Below are 18,354 nucleotides of genomic sequence, written 5' to 3' on the forward strand. Positions count from 1 at the left end.
TCGATGTGCAAGATAAACGGCGTTGTAGATCATCGCGACCAGTCAACATTACTTGAAAATATTATCAGACAAACGGCCTTCGCATTCAAACCCCATAGATACATCTGCTATATCTCTCACTGAGAAGCCTCGTAACAAAACCAGGAACCTTGAGGACGGCCTAGTAAAGGAGAGTTAAATACTTCACTGGTTCGAACTCCGCACGTCTGATATGTAGAGCATTTCTCGTACACGGTACTATCTATGCTAAAACTATGATATCGGTGCCTCCGGTCAATATACAATGGATTCAATTCTAGAACCAATAAATGGCAAATTTTCCAAGCTATCTATTCGTGGATGATCTAAGATTCAATTCTCCGATTGCCGAGGCCCGAGATATAAATCTGCCTGTTGTACGTAGTTTGAAACCCGGTGATGAATCTCTGACTTTTATATATTTCCATACCAGGCAAATTCCACAGCAAAGCCGTTGGGGGTGAATTCGTAGAAACAGACCAGAATCGGGTTCTATCTACTTCGGGATTTCTCATACAATTTCAGGGCAGGGAAACACCGTATTGGAGGGGGCTGAGATGTTCATCAAGTGAGACGGTGGACGTGTTGTTGTGGTTGTTGATCGCCGCCCCCACGGCACCCCAGAACACGCGTTTGCTTAGGATTTTTCGACCTCCTTCATTCACACGCTGATCGGTTATCATGGGACTGGGAAGCCTGCCGCGAGAAATTTTGAGCCTCATCATAGGTCTGCTCATCGACCGAGCAAGCCCTTCCTTAGATGGGTGCGACAATCTACAGCATATCTGTAACGCTCGCCTGGTGTGCCGGTTATGGAATACGCTGGCTACAGCGCATGTGTTCGAAACCGTGAGGCTGGCGTATACCGACGGGGAATACCAATCCTGGAATGACATGCTTGCCAGCGAAGTCGTTAGACAGGCCGTCCGTTGTGTTTATATTCGCTCTGCCCCGGCTGATGATCACCCACTCGGCATCTGGGACACGTATACAGACTCCGGTTACGAAGGCCTCATCGGCGCGATAGGCCGCATCGCCGAACTTGACCGCATCATCGCTCTACATCTACGGTTTTCTAGACATTGCGGTGGAGTTGAGACCGATGATCATCGTGACGAGGTCGTCGAAGATATTTCGACACGTCAAGAGATCCTCGAATCCGTCTTTAAGGCGATCCACAACCGTTCGAGGAACAAAACCGGCGCGCGTCCCATACGCTCCCTGACAGTTGAAAACCTTCAAAATGCCCCGTTACCAGACTTTACATCCTCTGAGCTCTTCAGGAGCGTCACGAAGGACATTGACAGTCTGCATCTCATGGTAGCTGAGGAGTATGATGAAGCCGGACCCGACTGGGACACATATCGTATTGAGCGACAGGTGTTTGAACCGTACCTACACCACCAGTGGTTGGCTCCTATGTCCGACCATCTGGTCTGCCTGACACTCTCCTTTCAGGTTGGTTGGGGAACCATACCTGGTTATTTTGACGGCAGCGGCCTCCACTTCCCAAGGCTGAAGACGCTTAACCTGGGCAACTTTGTTATCGGGCACCATAACCAGTTCGACTGGGTCTTGAACCAGCCCTCGCTGGTGTGTCTTCGCCTGGACAGATGTTCTATCGTGTCACACATAACCACACACCAAACCAACATTGAGGAATGGCATGTTCAGACTCATGACTGGCATGAGTATCCTATTGGCTCCTTTGGTATTGACGGCCCTTATGTTATCTACGGATTCTCTGGGACATGGGAGGCGATATTTGACAATATTTGTACCTGTCTTCCTAACCTCAAGGACTTCTGTTTTCATTACGGCCAGGACCCGGTCTTCCCGGTGTACCCCGAGATGTTATCGGACCGTCTAACAAAGCAGAGGTATACTACATTCGATGACTCCTGGAATGAAGCGCATGAAGAATCTGGATTGTTGGATTTTGGCGATAGCGAATGGGGCCATCCTGATAAGCGGTATGTGAATCGATCGAAAGAGACAGAGATGGGAGACGGCCGAGCACTGGACGCTCTCCTCCAAAAGATACGAGAGCGGCAGCACCAGCAGACCCTTATGTTGAATCAGGACCGTGACAAAAATAGACGTCCAGTTAAATGATCGCCGGTACCTGGTCCCCAATGATTTCTTTCCATGTTACTGGGGCTTTTGGCCCCAAATGGCGGATTGGGGCTATGTAACCCCAATCTTACAGGACGAGCATTTCCCATTGCCAGGTAGGCTAGCTGCTTTACAAGTCATAAATCTCAAGCAGCGTACTGCCCTTCATTCCCTTTCGCTCACTAAAATGAGGCCATCTCGTTGACAGCTCACTACTTGTATGGCGGGTGATGGACATGTTCTCCATAAAAGAAGTATAATGAATAGCGTAGTTCCCAAATAAAAGGACCCAATATCTACGCAACCTATAGAATGATGAGAAGGTATAGGTAGCTAGATCTCCTTCCATATTACTTGTAGTGAGATTCTATGAGGCACAACTCATGCACAGTCGTCTGCCTCAGGTATTCTATTCTTAAATAAGCCTTGCAAGCCTCCTCTTCTCTTCATTCAAAGCTACACAATACTATACCTGAAACTGGAGCTCTATTACAAACAGAGTTGCGTGTATAATAGTCATACTTCTGCGAGCTTTCGGGCTTCTGATCAAGATCCATTAGGGCACTCGGGAAACCCACTCTGAACCTGCCATGGCCTGAACTGATATTGCTGGCGTTCTCAATTTAGGCAACACTAAAAGTCAATGAGGGAAGCTCCTAGCTGGCAATTCGATGCTAGTCTATGAGGGAGTGTAAAAGAAGCAACAGCTTGCATAGAGCATCGACGCTTCAACGCAGGCCCCATATCCGAGGCAGTAGCCGACTATCGGTTAGATAAATTCGGGCTTCAATGTGGATGCATGAACGCAGAATGTGCATACACAACATCCACTCAGGATTAACTCTAGCTCTTACGCTTAACGCGCGGTGGTGACGCAACCGAGCTCCCAAGGTGATGATGTTATGTTGACACGATAACTGGGTGACTTGTTTTTCACCGGGCTTGTCCAGCATTTCCAGCTTCCCAAAGTCAGTGAACAAGAACTCATTTTCCAAACGCTCGTCAGTCTTAGTTACCCACGATGCCTGATCCAACGGTGATGGTTTTGTTGGAGAGAAACATGTGCTCCACATCCCCTGAAAACAAGACCAAACGCCTGTCAGATGCATCAAGAATATTCTTCATCCCCGAGATCCTGGAGGCCATCCTGTTGAATGTGGACATGCACACATTGCTAATTTCAGCTCGAGTCTGTTGCACGTGGAATAACCTGATCAAAAGCTCCCGCAAGATACAACAGGCACTGTTCTATATTCCTTCGGATTGGGTAGCGCCAGGCCAGCCAGGAATAAAAAACCCACTCGTGGTTGACAAAATATGGTTTGAGTTTATTCGCACACAACTCTACTCACGGCCAAGAGTCAGCGGTTGGTGATGCGGCGGATTCGATGGAATACCCTATATATCATCGGAGAAGAGAGAAGAGGCATATTTGCGGCCCGAGGCGAGCTGGCGCCGTATGCTTCTTCAGCAGCCTCCAAATTCGATTGTCCGCTTCTGGAACCCAGAAGACCCCGACAGGCCCTATTGTCATCATCGTGGAATGATCGATACCCACGCTAAGTGGACGCCAAACCGAGATTATATCCGCATGGAGAACGTGCAATATTGGGTGGACATCGGAGCCTTTTCACCAGGCCTTCTACCCTTCTTATGGTGGATAGATCCATTGCTCATGAGCAAAGTCCGGAGCCGCAAAAGACTGGCAAGAAATACCGTTCTAACCCAATATCTGGCCCAGTTTGATCTCACTATTAACACCGACTACTACTGCTGGCCCACGATTATACCTGATCCTGATGATCCCAATCCAGTAAAAGCAGTCTGGTTCCCTGAGTGGTGCAAGGAAAGGGAGGTAACCTTGCTTGGGGGGGAGCCATTCTAGCCTGGTGATCTTGCTTCCTACACTGTCTTCGCAGTTTCCTAGTTATCTTACGTTACGCCCAGGTTCCATCAACTTCTAAGGATCATACAATATATCGGACCTATCGCTCTTACTTCATAGCCATCTTATCTCGCTCGTTGAAAGTCATGAGGAACATGCGAAAACTGTGCCTTGTTATAATTATATTAGAGGCTGAACTACAGAATACCATGACCTGTCATGTGCGCGAAGCTTAACAAATACAATTCTGTATAATTCACATAGGGCTTCTATTAGGTAAAGCTCATACAGATTCCTTTAGCTCAGAGATAATTCAGTCGTGAACGAGCCTTGCCAGCTTTCCCTTCAATTCAGCCAAACCTGTATTAGCCTTGGCCGCCTCCTCCTTTGCGGTGTTCAGATCCGATGCGAGGGTTACGTTCTGCGCTCGAAGTTCGTTCAACCCTTGCAATGCTGTATCATATTGATCGGCCTTGGCTTTGAGACTTTGCAGCTCCCCATCCGAGACACGCTGATTGCCAATCTCTCTGCGCAGAGCGATCAGATCCTGATCGCGGATCTTGATCATTTGCAGGTATCGTGAATTCTCCTCCTGCAATTGTTCAATTTGTCGTTTTAGTAGCGTAGCCGACTCAAGCTCCCGGTATATAAGCGACAGGGATGCCTCCACCTCACTAGAGAGCGTGGCAAATCGGGACTTGCGACCTCTAGGCTCCGGTGATTGTTGCTGGGGTGGATGAGGACTGTTCTCCGTAATCTGTGTCAGGGATGCTCTGCGGTCTTCTTCAGGATGCGGAACATGAGCCGGATTCTCTCGCGCTTGTACCCCTGATAACGGACCCTGTACGGTCGGGGTGCTGGCGTTGGTTTGTGACTCAGTAGTCGGCGGTGTGGTCAGTGTGGTTTCATGGGGATCGACTTGGGAAGCACCAGAGTTCAGCACTGTGGTTGGCGCTGGCTCGGGCGACCCTCGCGGCGTCAGATGTGGGGGGGATATATGCCAGTTATGCCGGACGCATATCGGACAAAACCATTGTCGGGAGCTGTCACGAATCCACCCTGAGGGCATACAAGCTGTATGGAAGGACAATTTGCATGTATGACATGGCTCTACTCGACCTGCTCGGCCGCAGACTCGGCAGCGATCGTCATTGAATGAGCCGTTTCCTACCAGGTTAAGAGTTTAATGGCTGCATTTAGGGTAGACCGATTGAACATTCGAGAAAACAAAGGACCACTTACGTCGCCATTCTTTGTATCGTTCAATCTTAGTTGACAATGGTTCACTCTCATATGACGCAGCAAATTCCGAATATGAAGGAAGAACTGATAGGTTGGATACACTAGATGTCGATTCGCCGACCTGTGCTTGGGAGACTCCACCCGGAACCGCTTTGTCAGGACTTGCCGGCGAGGCGTGTATCCGCACTCGCTTGTTGCGCCTGCAAGGTGGTGGACTCCTCGGTGAACGACTAGACGCTTTCGGGGGCATGGTATGGACTGTTGAGAACTGGAACATATATGTAATCCCCAAATACGCAGGATGTCCACCTGGGCATAAAAACCCCCGATTGCCACGTGACCTACATTAGTCAGACGGTGTTTTATGGGTCCATGCAAATCGATGATTGATAATCAAGCAAATATTCAAAGTATCGCTCAATCATGACTCGCTACTTCCTGTTCAACCACTCAACGCGATAAGGATGATTAAGCCACTAGCCACTATTATTGCTGGTGCTGGTGGAGGCACGGTAGCCATCCCCTAGTTACAAACATATCAGCCACTAGTGCTAAACAAAACTCGGGGAGCGTCTATTGCATCCTCATTTGAGCTTGATCTGAGACCGCACGTAGAGACCTGGTAAGTCGAAGTATCCTGTGTGCCGTCTATACGCAATCAATATATTACATTCGACAGACTGTTTCTTTTTGGATGGCAACCTTTCAAACCCTATGAGTTACAGAAGTAAACGTTTTGGGTCATCTTGAGAAAAACAGTAACTAGTGAAGTAGGTCCTCAGGTTCCGAAGATTTCAACAGCACACATAAACAATGAAACATGGTGTGAAAACGTATGAGTATAGATGTTTGTCTCGCCAGTCCCTGTACATGTATTGTTGTAAATCGGTCGGTTTGGTACTACATGCACAGGTTCGATTACACGCCCTGTGTCAATTTCGAGGGTCAATTATAGTGATCGATAGGGAAGATTGAAGGCAAGCATGGGACCCACATGTGTCATTTGTCATCCACTAGGAGTTCCACCTTCATAATCATACCTTGAAACTCAGCATGGCTTACTTCAAGTATTCTGTATGTACATAGTGGGGCCAGGAGGCAATGATAACTGCCCCACTTCGACCCCATGGTAATCTTGGTCAGCATCACATATCTCTCCGAGACCGGGTGGAATGTTGTGAAGAAGCCCCATGATGACCCAAAACCCCAGGGGTATCATTACTGCATGTAAATACTAAATACTGACGGACTGGAAGTACTAGCGGTGGAATTTACGCTGCAACATACTACAGCTGGCAGTGCAACGCAGATGGACAGGTAAAAGTCGCCGTTCACACTGATGTGATATATACATAGACAGCCAGAAGTTCATTAGCCCGTGATGCCCTTACGCCATGCGTAGCTTCGCCTTCGTGGATAAATCGTCTCTGCTCTCCATCTCCGCTACCAGCTCAACGAAGTCACTCTCCCCCTGTTTCGCCAGCTCCGCAAACTTCGGTGCATTATCTCTCAACCAAATGGCGTCTTCTCCAGCCTGTAGCCAAAGTAAGCGAAGACCGTTGATCACAAAGTCATCTTCCCTGGGGGAACCGTTTACGGCGCTTACCCGTGGTAAAAGAAACCCATTTTCCATCCCCGCCGTAATAGTGCCCATAATGAAGACTCTATTCAACTCGGCTTCTTTGGCCCCAGACTCGGCTCCCTGCACAACGATCTGATTCCAAGCATCAGTGACACGCTGGGCGAGTTCCTCGAAATCGGCCGTGGTTCGGTTGCCGCCAGGTCGAACATAGGCAATGATGCGATTGATCGCACGCTGCATGACTGTTTGGCAACAGTGAATCTCAGATGGGGATCTCGGACGAACGAACCTCCTTTCCTCCTACATAGCTGCAGGAATTACTTGCGTCGAGGAAACGGACATTAACGAAAAGGCTGGGGGTGGTGAACTTGCGTGTGTGAATATGGGTGATGGCTTGAGCAAGCTCGGTGCGCTGGGCTTGACTCAAGGCAATACAGTGCTCGACTTCATACAATGGCATGATTGATTCTACTTAACGGGGGGGTGGCTGTTTCAACTGCCCTCATTCTGAGCACGTCAAGCAAGGAAATTCCCAAGTGGTATATATACCTTTGCCTCGGGTGCTGGATTGATTGATCAGCATTGCGGGGCAGGAGACTCGGCAATCCCGACGTCTCTCTCGCCCGAGAAACAACCCATTTGCAATGGACATGTCTCTACGACATGCTAGATAGAGTGTAGATAGATGTCTTATATTCGTTTAACTGCGTTGTAATCTGGGGTAATATCTGGATAGTATCATATTACTCTAATAGGTTACTAAAGAGACACTGTAATGACTGAGCTCCTACGTTCAGTTCATAGTGCCGCAGCTATCTTTATAATACAGCTTCTGATTCTACGTAACGTGAACCAAGCCAGCAGGACTTACAACTTTTGGTTGCTTTCCCCATACTTTTTTGATAATGTGCGTACTCAGTAGATTACACTACCGTCCTAAAATCGACCCACCAAGAACAATAACAAAAAAAAGGAAGGGGTTCCTCACTATCCATTATCCCTGCCCTGGAAGCCGAACAAGGGCAGCGGTTTTTTAAACGCCAATATTCCATGCAAAGACAGCTTTGAATCCCAACCAGAGTCCGCATTTTCCAATCCTATTCGGGTACGCCGCCAATACCTTGTCATACAGCTCTTTGGCACTAGGCGACTCCTGCACGAGGCGGTTGAAAGTCATGATGTACTGTCTCGAGGCAGCGATATTGAAGCCTCCGTACACGGCTCCAGGTCTGTGACGGGAAGCAACGACAATAGCCGGTTCATATTTCTCGATCATAGAAAGGGATTCAAACGAAGCCTCCCGCTCCGACTGCAGTAGAAATTCTGCCATCCACATGTGCACATCGTTGTACACGATGTCTCCCGCATCTACCATATCCAAACGAGGGCGCGTGTAGAAACGTCGTCTCCCTAGTGTCCGAGCAACCAGCATCAGTAGCCTCAAACGCGCGGCGGTTTAGTTTCTAAGATCTTGTAGTTGAACCTCTAGTTAGAGCTGGGTTTAGTAACGTAGTCACCAAAATGGCACAAAATACTGCTAAAAACGTCTGCTATTCAGAGATTGAGCCGCAAAGATGCTTTGAGACAATGCAGAGTAATAAAAAGGTAATATTTTTATACTAAATACTGTCTCAATTATTTCTCTTAATCACGCGAGTAGATTCCTCAAGCTAAGTAAGTGCCTGGGATGCTTCAAAACTCGAGACAAAAATACCACATGTCAAAAGTGAGCATGTCAATAAATCCACAGGAGCTCGGACCCTTATAGACCAAGATCAGAAATGAGGAGAAAAAAGACAGAAACTACTAAGTTCTCCTAGTTCCGAACCATCTAGAACTCTTGATCAGTGAGTTGCTCAGGTTTCCCTTAATGGAGCGAGATTTTTGAACCTCTTTCGGAGACAGGAGATGCGAAATCTTATTTATGCACTTAATCCTTCCTATCAGCTCCATGATCGACATCGAATTGCAGATAGTCTTCCAAATGAGGCATTTATTGAGATAGGAGAGGAGGTGCTAAGAGAGCTCCAGGGTCTCTGCTTTTAAATCGAAATACCGAAGATAAAGAGGCTAAACGAACTTTGTAAAACCTCTATAAAAACAAGGGCACGGCTATGATTATAATATATCACATATTTTACTGGTGATTTCACTGGCAACTTCAACTTCATTTCAAGGGCCTGAACTTTCATTATATTTCAATTTCAAACCCCACCCCTACAGCTTTCTAAGCGAGATCCGTGGTGGCTAGAGACCTGGCAGCATCCATGTAAATCAGCCAAACTACAACCTTGGGTGCACGTATGCGCCAGGTGCCATTAATCCTTGGCCACTGTAGGTTTGTATCGACCGGACATCAGGGTATCGTCAATCCTAAATACTAAATTAGCCATACAGCTTACGGTGTATTGTTGTGTTGCAAACCATTAAGATCAGGCCAAAGATAGCCCGGTCACAAATTCTTACTTGGCTAACGCTTCTCCCAGGCTTTATTTTATGGTGTTTCATTGGCGCGTTAAATCAACGGCTGTATTAACCTGCACCTACAATTGTAGTATTGAAAACTGTAGCTTCTGTTATGCAGCCACAGGTTCAGCTGAAATATTCCCATGGTAGCGAGCTCAGACTACCAATGACTTCCAATGCTATATAATCATTTAGGACCATAGCATCGAGGGAATTAACTTTTTATACCCCAGATTAAACTTACTTCAATCAAATACCAAAGCACTGCCATATTTCAATTACCTAACATGACAATATCACTGACTTTTTAAATGAGATGCCAAGGACATAACGTGCTTTTAACGACAACAGCCCAGCCAGGGATTGTAGCCGCAGATTGCATCGCAATAGCGGCCAGTAAAACGAGGATTACAGTCCCAATGGCTGTAGCATGGGCCACCAGGACAGACAGGAGGGCATTGACCGCGCAACGAGTCCACTTTGGATATATCCATCGGGGTAGCCAATGTTGAGACACCTAAGCCCAACACATAGAGAACCAATAAATTTTGCATGTTGGTAAGTGCACACTAAAAAACAGTTAGAATATTGAGGCATAGAGGTGAGAGAGCTGCGTACACCACAGTCATGCAAGGTGAGTTGGTAGGTAAACTGGAGTGAATTAGGGCACTCTACCAATCGTTCAAATGCTGATTCAAAGCAATCTTCTATATTAAATACGGTATATTTAGAGAACTATCGTTAGTTTAAATACAACCAGAAGTGTGTCCAAATATGTCAGGCAAGTCTTTATCTGATATAATAAAGTAGAATTCTACAAGTCTTTGCGTCATGAAATGACCAAATTCGGACGTTTAAACTCCAGCCGACAGGCCTGGAATGGCCTCAAAGCCTAAGGAAAAGTCACATGAGCTGTCATACCCCCCGGATTGCAATAAAAAGGAATATAGAATGGCTCGAAATGCCCGGTTTGAAACACGTTAAAGGTGCAAAAAAAGAGTTGAGACTATGGTAAATATAAGTGGGATGGTGTACTATGAACGCCTAATAAAAGGAAAGATTTCATCTCATAATAGTTCAGAGTGCCCTGATACCGCTACGTGGAAATATAATTTCCATTAACTGCTTTCCCAAGCGGTCTTAGGTGCGGTTGTGCCGATTCTTTCTTGGCCAGATAAGCATCACTGATATAATAGCAGCCAAGAAGTTCTGAACCACTCCTTGGTTGTGTTTGCGACTTGGTAGCTATGTCATCCATGGACGACTGTCGTGCGTCAAAACTAATCGTATGACTACGGCCGTATCTGATGACATGGTTCTGATTATAAATCGACTGGATATATAAGTGCAGTCCATACAGAGTAATAGTGGCTGCGCTTTCATTATTTTTAATACTCTTAACAAGGCAAATTGCTCGGGCTACTTCCATGTGTCCAGACTGCTGAATATTATCAGCCAGGCCTAGGTATGAAGCACTCAATTCGTCCCTGAAGTATTATTTATTTATTTGCGAAGCAGTATATACTCTTCCGGAAGAAATTGCTTATCGCGGAAAGAATCCAGAATGCAAATCTGCCTAACCCAGCTATCACTCTGGATAGCTTTTGCTTCGTGTGCTGTATTGAAGAATAATGACTACGACCTCAGTCACCTGAACGGTCATGACCATGATGTCAATCATCAGCTTTTTTGCAAACCTGGTCCTGTCTGTATATACAGAGATTGCTGGCGAGGACAGTATCGGGGTTCATTTGAATGCCTTGGGCCTTGGGATGCTTGTGAAGGGTGTGTTGTTCAAGGTCGTATGTCATACGTGTGCTGTGGAACGAGTCCAGTCTATACTGAAGACCCACCAATCCGGATTGAACCAGGTCGATGTTGTATCGGTGTAGGCTGCAACCCAACCTGCTAGGACCGAAATTGATAAGATGCTCATGTAGGATTTCGGGAAAGTGCTACACTGGGGTTCGGGTGGCTATCGCTTAAGATGAATATTTGTACTCTTTGTTCTTGCGTTATAATTAGTGCATCATAATATGAGTAGGTTTAGTGATTTTCAGCTCAACATCGTTGCTGTAGTGGGGCGTAGTATACTTCTTAGCCAAAAGTTTGAATACTCGCGCTAAGCAGATGGCGGGTATAAAAAAGAACGTTCGTTGGCGTGCCACACCCCGGAAGGTGGAAGTTGGCAGTGGGAAGTAGGTGAGATCTCCATGTAGTAGCCACGCTCCGAAACTCTTAAATACCCGCTTGCAGTACCATGCCAGCATGTTCGCGCCACCAATAACAAGCCAAACCATGTCTCGACGTACGATTTGGTAGGATTCGATTCCCTGTAGACAGGTGTTTTGAGTTGGCAGGTGATGGAAATTCCAGACCTTCCAGGGCTGACTGGTAACTTCCCCCAGTCTCATAACAGCCATGATCTCACCAAGTCAGGCTAGGCTCCAAACTTGGGCAACAAGTAATTTATGACCACTGTAGAGTAGGCTATCCCAGAATTATGGTTTCTGAGAGCATGGCTGTTGAGGCCGATCTCTCTTTTAGAACTGATGCCTGTCAGCCACCTTAGAGAAAAACTAATCCATGACTGTAATTCAACATTTCTATTCACCTTTTACATACTATACGATCTTAAAGGTGCCCCACTGCAGGCCGTATGCATTTTATACCGGTGCTTGGGCCTACGTGCATTCTTCCCGACTAATTATAGCCCGAATGTAGCCCGTCCCTTACCCTTAAGCAGAGCGTTGTTCCTGCACACACGTGGAAATATCTCCGCCTCGCAATTAGCTATGTACGAATTGTACGTGTAGCTTCGCTGGAGGTGGATCCGGTAGTAACTAACAAAACAGTCTGCAAGACTGCACTTCTTGATATCAACGGCTCTGGACCATCGTTGCTTCCGCAAAAGTCTAGGCAGTGCTGTGTCCCTTTTAGGCTTTGACTTCATACTGCACCCTATCTCACTGCAACGATGTGACCGGCTCGCCATGGGTTAATCCGAAGTTTACCTAAAACCAACTGCAAACTGCCAAATTCTCGGCCAAAGTGCAGTAGTCCAGAATAATCTAGGCTGGCCTTGGCTTCTCATCAAGCCCCGTCACTCCCACGCGCGCCAAAAAAAAAAAGAGAAAAGAAAAAGGCAATCAGACAAGTATGAACGATCGGTTAAGTCATGGATTACGCCCGACTACATCATTCTTGAAAGTATGCTTTTGCTGCTGGTGAGACCCGTGCGAATATTTATTCCAGATCTCAAGGCACCCCGGAGAGCTCGGTAGCAAGCGTGAAACTGGTTCTGGCGATACCGCCCCCAAACAACTCTTGGGATTGTCCATTTCCATTTCAAAAATGAAGACTATCTGTACCCTCGCTGTTTTTATCCTACTCCTTGGTACCGATGCAGCTGAGCATGGTGCTGCTGAAAAAGTCGGCTTCAATCTTCCGAGGAATGGCATCTCTGTGACTGCCTGTAAGAACTACTCATGCATCTGGCCCTGAAGTGCTGAGGAATGTAACATGTTATTAGTGAATGGCTTGATCGGACACCAAGCCTTCTGTGGTGGCTGGGAACCACCATATTACTGCGGTAACCTTTGCGGTAGCCTAGGATATAGGTGCTATCAGTGTACCGCGATCGACTGTCGGTGCCTCAGGTTTGGCTGCTAAATGAAGCCAGCTCCTGAAAGGTCGCCCATCAGGTTGACAAATGTGTTCTACAGTCGGGCTCAAGTTGAGCTTTGCGGTTTAGATAACAAGTCTGATAGGGTTCTCTGGAAACTTGATCATGGTGGCAATGTCAATGTCTTGCCTTGTACGAGAAAGCCTTCAGCAAAATGGTCTGGCCTCAACGCTTGATGTTTAATTAGACAGTCCGCGTATCCTCTCAACCGTTTGCAGGTTTGTCGTATGATTATACTAGCATTTTTAGGCGCTCCCATGACATGCAGTTGAGCACTTGTATATTGGTGCAGATTTAATTATACTTTTTTTTCGTATTTCCGCAAGCGGCGGTTGCGCTTTTCCATCAAGATCGGGACGAACAACGTACTCTAAGTAAGCGAACGGTTACAATATCACGCAACTGCAGGAGATACCAGTTTAGGCCAAGGTTCAGAGAACCAAGGTCACACGTTATATTCCTACCTATCACAAAACTCATCCGATAGAGGAACAATCCGAAATAACTGTATTTTATTCTGATGATTCACCAGGTTTATGACTGCCAAGTCCCAAAGGTTATGCAAAGACTAAACCTGGGCTATGGGTTGAGTCTTGGTTCCGAGTTTTCGACCTAATCCTAGTTCCTAGCGCAGTCTATATGAAATCTTAGATAAAAGATAGAAAATAATAGGAAGCGGGTAGGTTTTAGGAAAGCCTAGATTGATCAAAATCCGGTCCAGCTCTAGTGTGTAGAGGTTACGGCCCGGACGCAGGAGGTTCTATAACGGTTGGCCTACCGGCTACTTGCGGTATTGAATAGTAAGTAGGGCCATTTGGGCTTTCTAGGTAGATAGGCGCCCTGTGAAAATAGGAACTTCGTATCCTTTTGCTAATAAATTATATTTTATATATTTGCTTGTCGAGACTTTATACTTTCACATTAAACTAGTGGGTCAAAAGTCTGAAGGTACCCGAAAAAAGCAGAAGAATGCAACGAATTCAAATGATATCGGTCTACAAATTGATTTTATTGAAACCTTATATTAATGTTCTGTATACCAGCCATGCGCCCTATAGGGTTTGAATCGAGCGAGTGGGCCGGCCATTCTAGGGCCTAGATCCCGTGGGATTCAAGCCAGCCCTGCGCCTCACCTTCCTTCTACCTCTATAACTACAGGGGAAAAAGTCCGTTTGCTGTGTGCAGTGTAACACGTTTATTTGCTGTCAAGGATCCCTTCTAAGGACAGAGATGAGACCCGCGACTGGCTGCGGTACCCAATCGTGACGAACCACCGGGTTGGTCAACGAAGACGAAGATCTTTATTAATTCTGAACATAGACCAGCCAACCATCCGTGATCCTCCATCATACCACTAGAGAATCACTCTTGAGTTTCAATCACTATAAAGTCACACTTAGTGCCTTTCCTTGGATTGATGGCCCAGGATTTCCGGTGGCATTGTCGCGTCTACTCACCCGTCAGCGCCATTCCCGGCCATAGTTGCGCCCGAACCAAGATGTTCATTAATTCCAAGGTTCATCACAGAGTCAGCCAATCATCATTAAAAATGAAAACTGCAACAGCAAGTGCGTAATCATATCGGGTGACCTCTCTAGTCACTGATCAGACAACACTCCAGCCGCAGTTGTCTAGACCTGTATTATCATTGTGATACAAGTATTTGGCGATATTCAATGTTCGTTATCGATCTTGAACAAAGGCGCCATTTTCACGAATTGATGCGCTTGGCTTTTGTGTGAGGTGTACCGTATCGAATAGTCTGCTTCACCACTCGCTACGGCCATTTGCGAAAGCCCGATGCTCATTGGAGTCTCGAACCCCAGGTGCATAGTTCTGGCTTGAGGGGGGGGCGACAAGCCTCCGCTCTCTTAGAACGGCTTGTAGGATGATGTTGATCCTAACGCTAGAAAGCGCCTCATTCTTGAGGCTTCCCTCGGTCACAAAATCTAGATCCTTCAGGTCCTCGACTACACCAATGATCAATCAACATGCCCTTCATATCATTCCAGTCAGGATAGCTTACCCATCGTTGTGGGAATTGGGATTTCCCAGAATGGGATGTCCATAAACACAGGGGTCTTTGGAATCCTGAAGAGCATTTCCACATCCTCCATAGTCATGCTGCCGTACGCTATGGATATCTTGCCTTTCTTCAAATCCTCTATGGCATTATCCGAGTCTCGTATCAGTGACTCCAACTCCTCAAGACTCATCCCCTCTGGGGGTCTTTCCGCGGTTCAAGGAAAGCCTTGACCTTCAATATCTCTGCTAGCTTCCTGGATGAGTTTCTGGGTACCATGTTGGGTATACTGGACTGTGAGGGTAATATGAGATGGCTTTTTGTGAAGAGTGAGTAGACTATATGCTGGGATCGCGTACATGTCGCTGTTTACAATTTCTCTACGAGACTTCTTATTGACCATCCTTCAGTACATCAGTTTAGGAAAGAGCGATGAACATTGTGGTCGCTGAATCCGAAATAGCGCCCGTTATAGAGGCAGGTTATATACCTGCAATCTAGCGCTGAATGGGTATTGTAGTGATTGCGGCTGTATGATTATATTTGTGTGGGGATCTAAACATTCTATCTATGTACCTATATGCGTACACCTGGAATAACACTAGCTAGGTAATAAGGTATGTAGATATTGTATTGTCAAACTGATGGTTTCTTCTTCTTGCTTTGGCTCTAATGACAATACCGTTTCCTAACCACAGCAGTTCATGAAACACTCTGTGAAGCTACAATTACTGGAGTCGAGGAGGTGGCAGTCAGATCCCATCTCCTTCCCAGTTTGCATCCGGGGCCGCATGCAACCTGCTCAGCTCTGACGTATAACGATACGGCGTCCGTCTCGCCTCGCCCTGGAGATCACGCTGGACCAACCGCGCAAACAATGTGGGGGTGGTATGCTTAATATCCACTTTAAGAGGCTGTAAAACCTCCGGTTGAGCTTCAGTTCCAGATCCAGCCTCATATTCGGGTTTAGACTCGGGCTCAGCTAACCAGACATACGTCCTTGCTGCTTCACGCGAGTGGAATGTCTCCTTATCTATATAGAGGAAGACGTCGCGTCGAAAGCCGATTGGTATTTCATTATTTGAGAGCATTGTACTAAATCTACTCCGGAGCGCACTCGGGTCCAAGCCGTTACTATGGCTACCTGGAGCAGCCACCCAGTGTAGGGTCTCGACCAGTGACACTGAATAGTGTAATCCATGGTAAATAGCCGTTCCGATCTGGGACTAATACTCCGAAAGACGACCTATCCCTTCCCCTTTATCCTATTCCTGGTGGATTACTACAAGACCAAAGCGAGCCCTCGCTTCATCGGGGCCCTGGGCACCAGAACTAGGATCAAAACTAGAATTGCCCGCCAAAGTTGAACTGGATTGCAGTGCGTGATCCTGCCAAGGAACCTTCATCGCAACCTGAATATTCCTAATATCGTCATTGCTCAGCGTGTTCGCTACTGCCAGTTGCACCGCGGTCCATCGCTCTCAAACCCTCCGTGCCACCTCTATAGCAGCCCTGACATTGTCCGTCCTCGGCCAGAATACGGCCCGATTGTCCCTGTACTACGCCTGCCGTTATAATTCTGGCTTTTTTATTGCTCAGGCACAGGCAAAGGCTGAGGTCATCATCATTATCATCACCATCATCATTTTTACTGTTGTTATTGCTGTTGATGGCTTTGGCGATTAGTTCGTCCATGGACAGTCCGCAGGCGTCTCGACAGAGAGTGTTTTCCTCTTCTGGTAGAGAGCGGTGAGTGATAAGTCGGCGTTCTTGATCTGTTAGTCAGGAGGGATGGAATATGGCGTGGTTATAGAGAGTCCGAGTCGACTCGTCTAGGGTAAAGGGGTTCTGCCTGCGTTTATACCGAAGGGGCTGGTCTCCCCAGTACCTATGGGGAAAGACATCTTGAAAAATTGAATGAATATCCAGAAAGAAGAGGGCTGAGGGACTGGATCTGGATGATTTGTGAACAGATTAATTGTTTGCAGGAGCCAAGTAGTAGCGTAAAGTGAAGACTGCAGTCTTGTTGATGGCCGGGCTGACACGTGACGGTCTAGTGATATTCTATAAATGGGAGAGAGATATTTTGGTATAGTCCGACTCATTATATCGTTGAGCTTGAAATATATCCGTAGTACCTCCCATTCTTTAGACTTAAATTTCAATGATATCAAAACAGGCCGAGCAGGTTTTGGTCCAAAATATATATATCAGTTGTGCTTACACTAAAGGCCCGGCGGAGTAAGACGCACCGTGGACCTCCAACATACTTTATTAAGTAGACAACAACTGGAGCTACAAGAGATAAAGGTAATTATATTATCCTCTCAACGACATGTCAAAGCGGGCCTCAAAAGGTCTCGTATCGTCCCTGATGTTCAATATTAATCTTTAATCATCTCTCACTTCGCCGCATGCCGGTCTCTAATATTATCTAGCATCAATTAGACCTACACATAACTTGGTAGTGACTTATTGCTAATGGTCTAGGTTGTTGACATGTCAGGCTATGTCTTTTCGGAGTGTACGTATATAAACTGAAGTAGGAACGAGGTAGACCTAAACCCCTTCTATACAACTAGGTGTGAGCAACAAGTGTAATATGAATCTATCCTATGATGTCTGGTCTAATCGTTAATCACCAGGGATCCTACCATAATATATTCTGGTACTGTTGTGAGGATTAAATTCCGTCCATGGCGGATTTCGGATCGGTTCATATTAGCCTAGGTTATCTGCCTTCCAGTTTGATTATACTATGCTGTTTGTGCGGTGTCCACGATATACATGTCATTTCATCACGCCACTGGCTGCGGGAGTCCACGGATAGTCCGAGCCACCGTCAATCCTCCGCGCACTGCACAGCATAATCAGGTTTCGACATGTTCAGGGAGTATAGGCCTCGATAGCATTGAAGAGACGTGCGCCGTCCGCGTTGTCCTCGTTTCGGCGCTCCGAGGGCCGATCACCATAGGAATGAATGATGAATAGATTTGCACCTTCCGGAGTAACCTCTTCCCTGCGGTCCAAGGCATCGGCGGGCGGCGGACTGTAGGCGTTGATCTTGAATGAGTGTGCGCTTTCCGGGGCGACATCATGTTCAGCGGCGACCTGTTCGCATTCATTAATGCTTATAACTTGTATTGATGGGCCTTGGGTCCGTCCATACTTTCGAGGTAGGGGCGGCAGAGACCATGCCGACACCCATCAGGAGTGAAACAAGAGGCAGGAAGGTCTTCATTTTCGCGCGAGACTCTCTTGCTGTATGCGTATAACGGAAAGGTTGATAGGCTTTGGTTTGCGTCGCTTGCAGTATGGGACAACTTAGGGCCGCAGGC

General features: G+C 46.8%; 5 protein-coding genes across 5 annotated transcripts; 1 reads left to right on the plus strand and 4 right to left on the minus strand.

The window, feature by feature from the left end:
• Positions 1 to 699: 699 nt before the first annotated feature.
• Positions 700 to 2,133, plus strand: ABOM_000049 (uncharacterized protein; the record flags this gene model as incomplete). Its single annotated transcript, XM_022527179.1, has 1 exon — positions 700 to 2,133. The coding sequence occupies one exon, from the start codon at positions 700 to 702 to the stop codon at positions 2,131 to 2,133; it is 1,434 nt and encodes a 477-aa protein (XP_022394931.1).
• A 4,520-nt stretch (positions 2,134 to 6,653) lies between these two features.
• Positions 6,654 to 7,302, minus strand: ABOM_000050 (uncharacterized protein; the record flags this gene model as incomplete). Its single annotated transcript, XM_022527180.1, has 2 exons — positions 6,654 to 7,076; positions 7,132 to 7,302. Coding segments are annotated over 2 exons (594 nt in total), but the record flags the coding sequence as incomplete, so codon positions are not given.
• A 7,458-nt stretch (positions 7,303 to 14,760) lies between these two features.
• ABOM_000051 (uncharacterized protein) lies at positions 14,761 to 15,209 on the minus strand (the record flags this gene model as incomplete). The annotated part of the gene is made up of 2 exons (XM_022527181.1): positions 14,761 to 14,963; positions 15,020 to 15,209. The coding sequence occupies 2 exons, from the start codon at positions 15,207 to 15,209 to the stop codon at positions 14,761 to 14,763; spliced, it is 393 nt and encodes a 130-aa protein (XP_022394710.1).
• A 559-nt stretch (positions 15,210 to 15,768) lies between these two features.
• Positions 15,769 to 16,107, minus strand: ABOM_000052 (uncharacterized protein; the record flags this gene model as incomplete). Its single annotated transcript, XM_022527182.1, has 1 exon — positions 15,769 to 16,107. The coding sequence occupies one exon, from the start codon at positions 16,105 to 16,107 to the stop codon at positions 15,769 to 15,771; it is 339 nt and encodes a 112-aa protein (XP_022394711.1).
• Positions 16,108 to 17,902: 1,795 nt separating this feature from the next.
• Positions 17,903 to 18,257, minus strand: ABOM_000053 (uncharacterized protein; the record flags this gene model as incomplete). Its single annotated transcript, XM_022527183.1, has 2 exons — positions 17,903 to 18,127; positions 18,186 to 18,257. The coding sequence occupies 2 exons, from the start codon at positions 18,255 to 18,257 to the stop codon at positions 17,903 to 17,905; spliced, it is 297 nt and encodes a 98-aa protein (XP_022394712.1).
• Between the last annotated feature and the right edge of the window lie 97 nt (positions 18,258 to 18,354).

This window comes from Aspergillus bombycis (assembly GCF_001792695.1).
Source record: "Aspergillus bombycis strain NRRL26010 chromosome Unknown contig00001, whole genome shotgun sequence".
Classification (NCBI taxonomy): Eukaryota; Fungi; Ascomycota; class Eurotiomycetes; order Eurotiales; family Aspergillaceae; genus Aspergillus; species Aspergillus bombycis.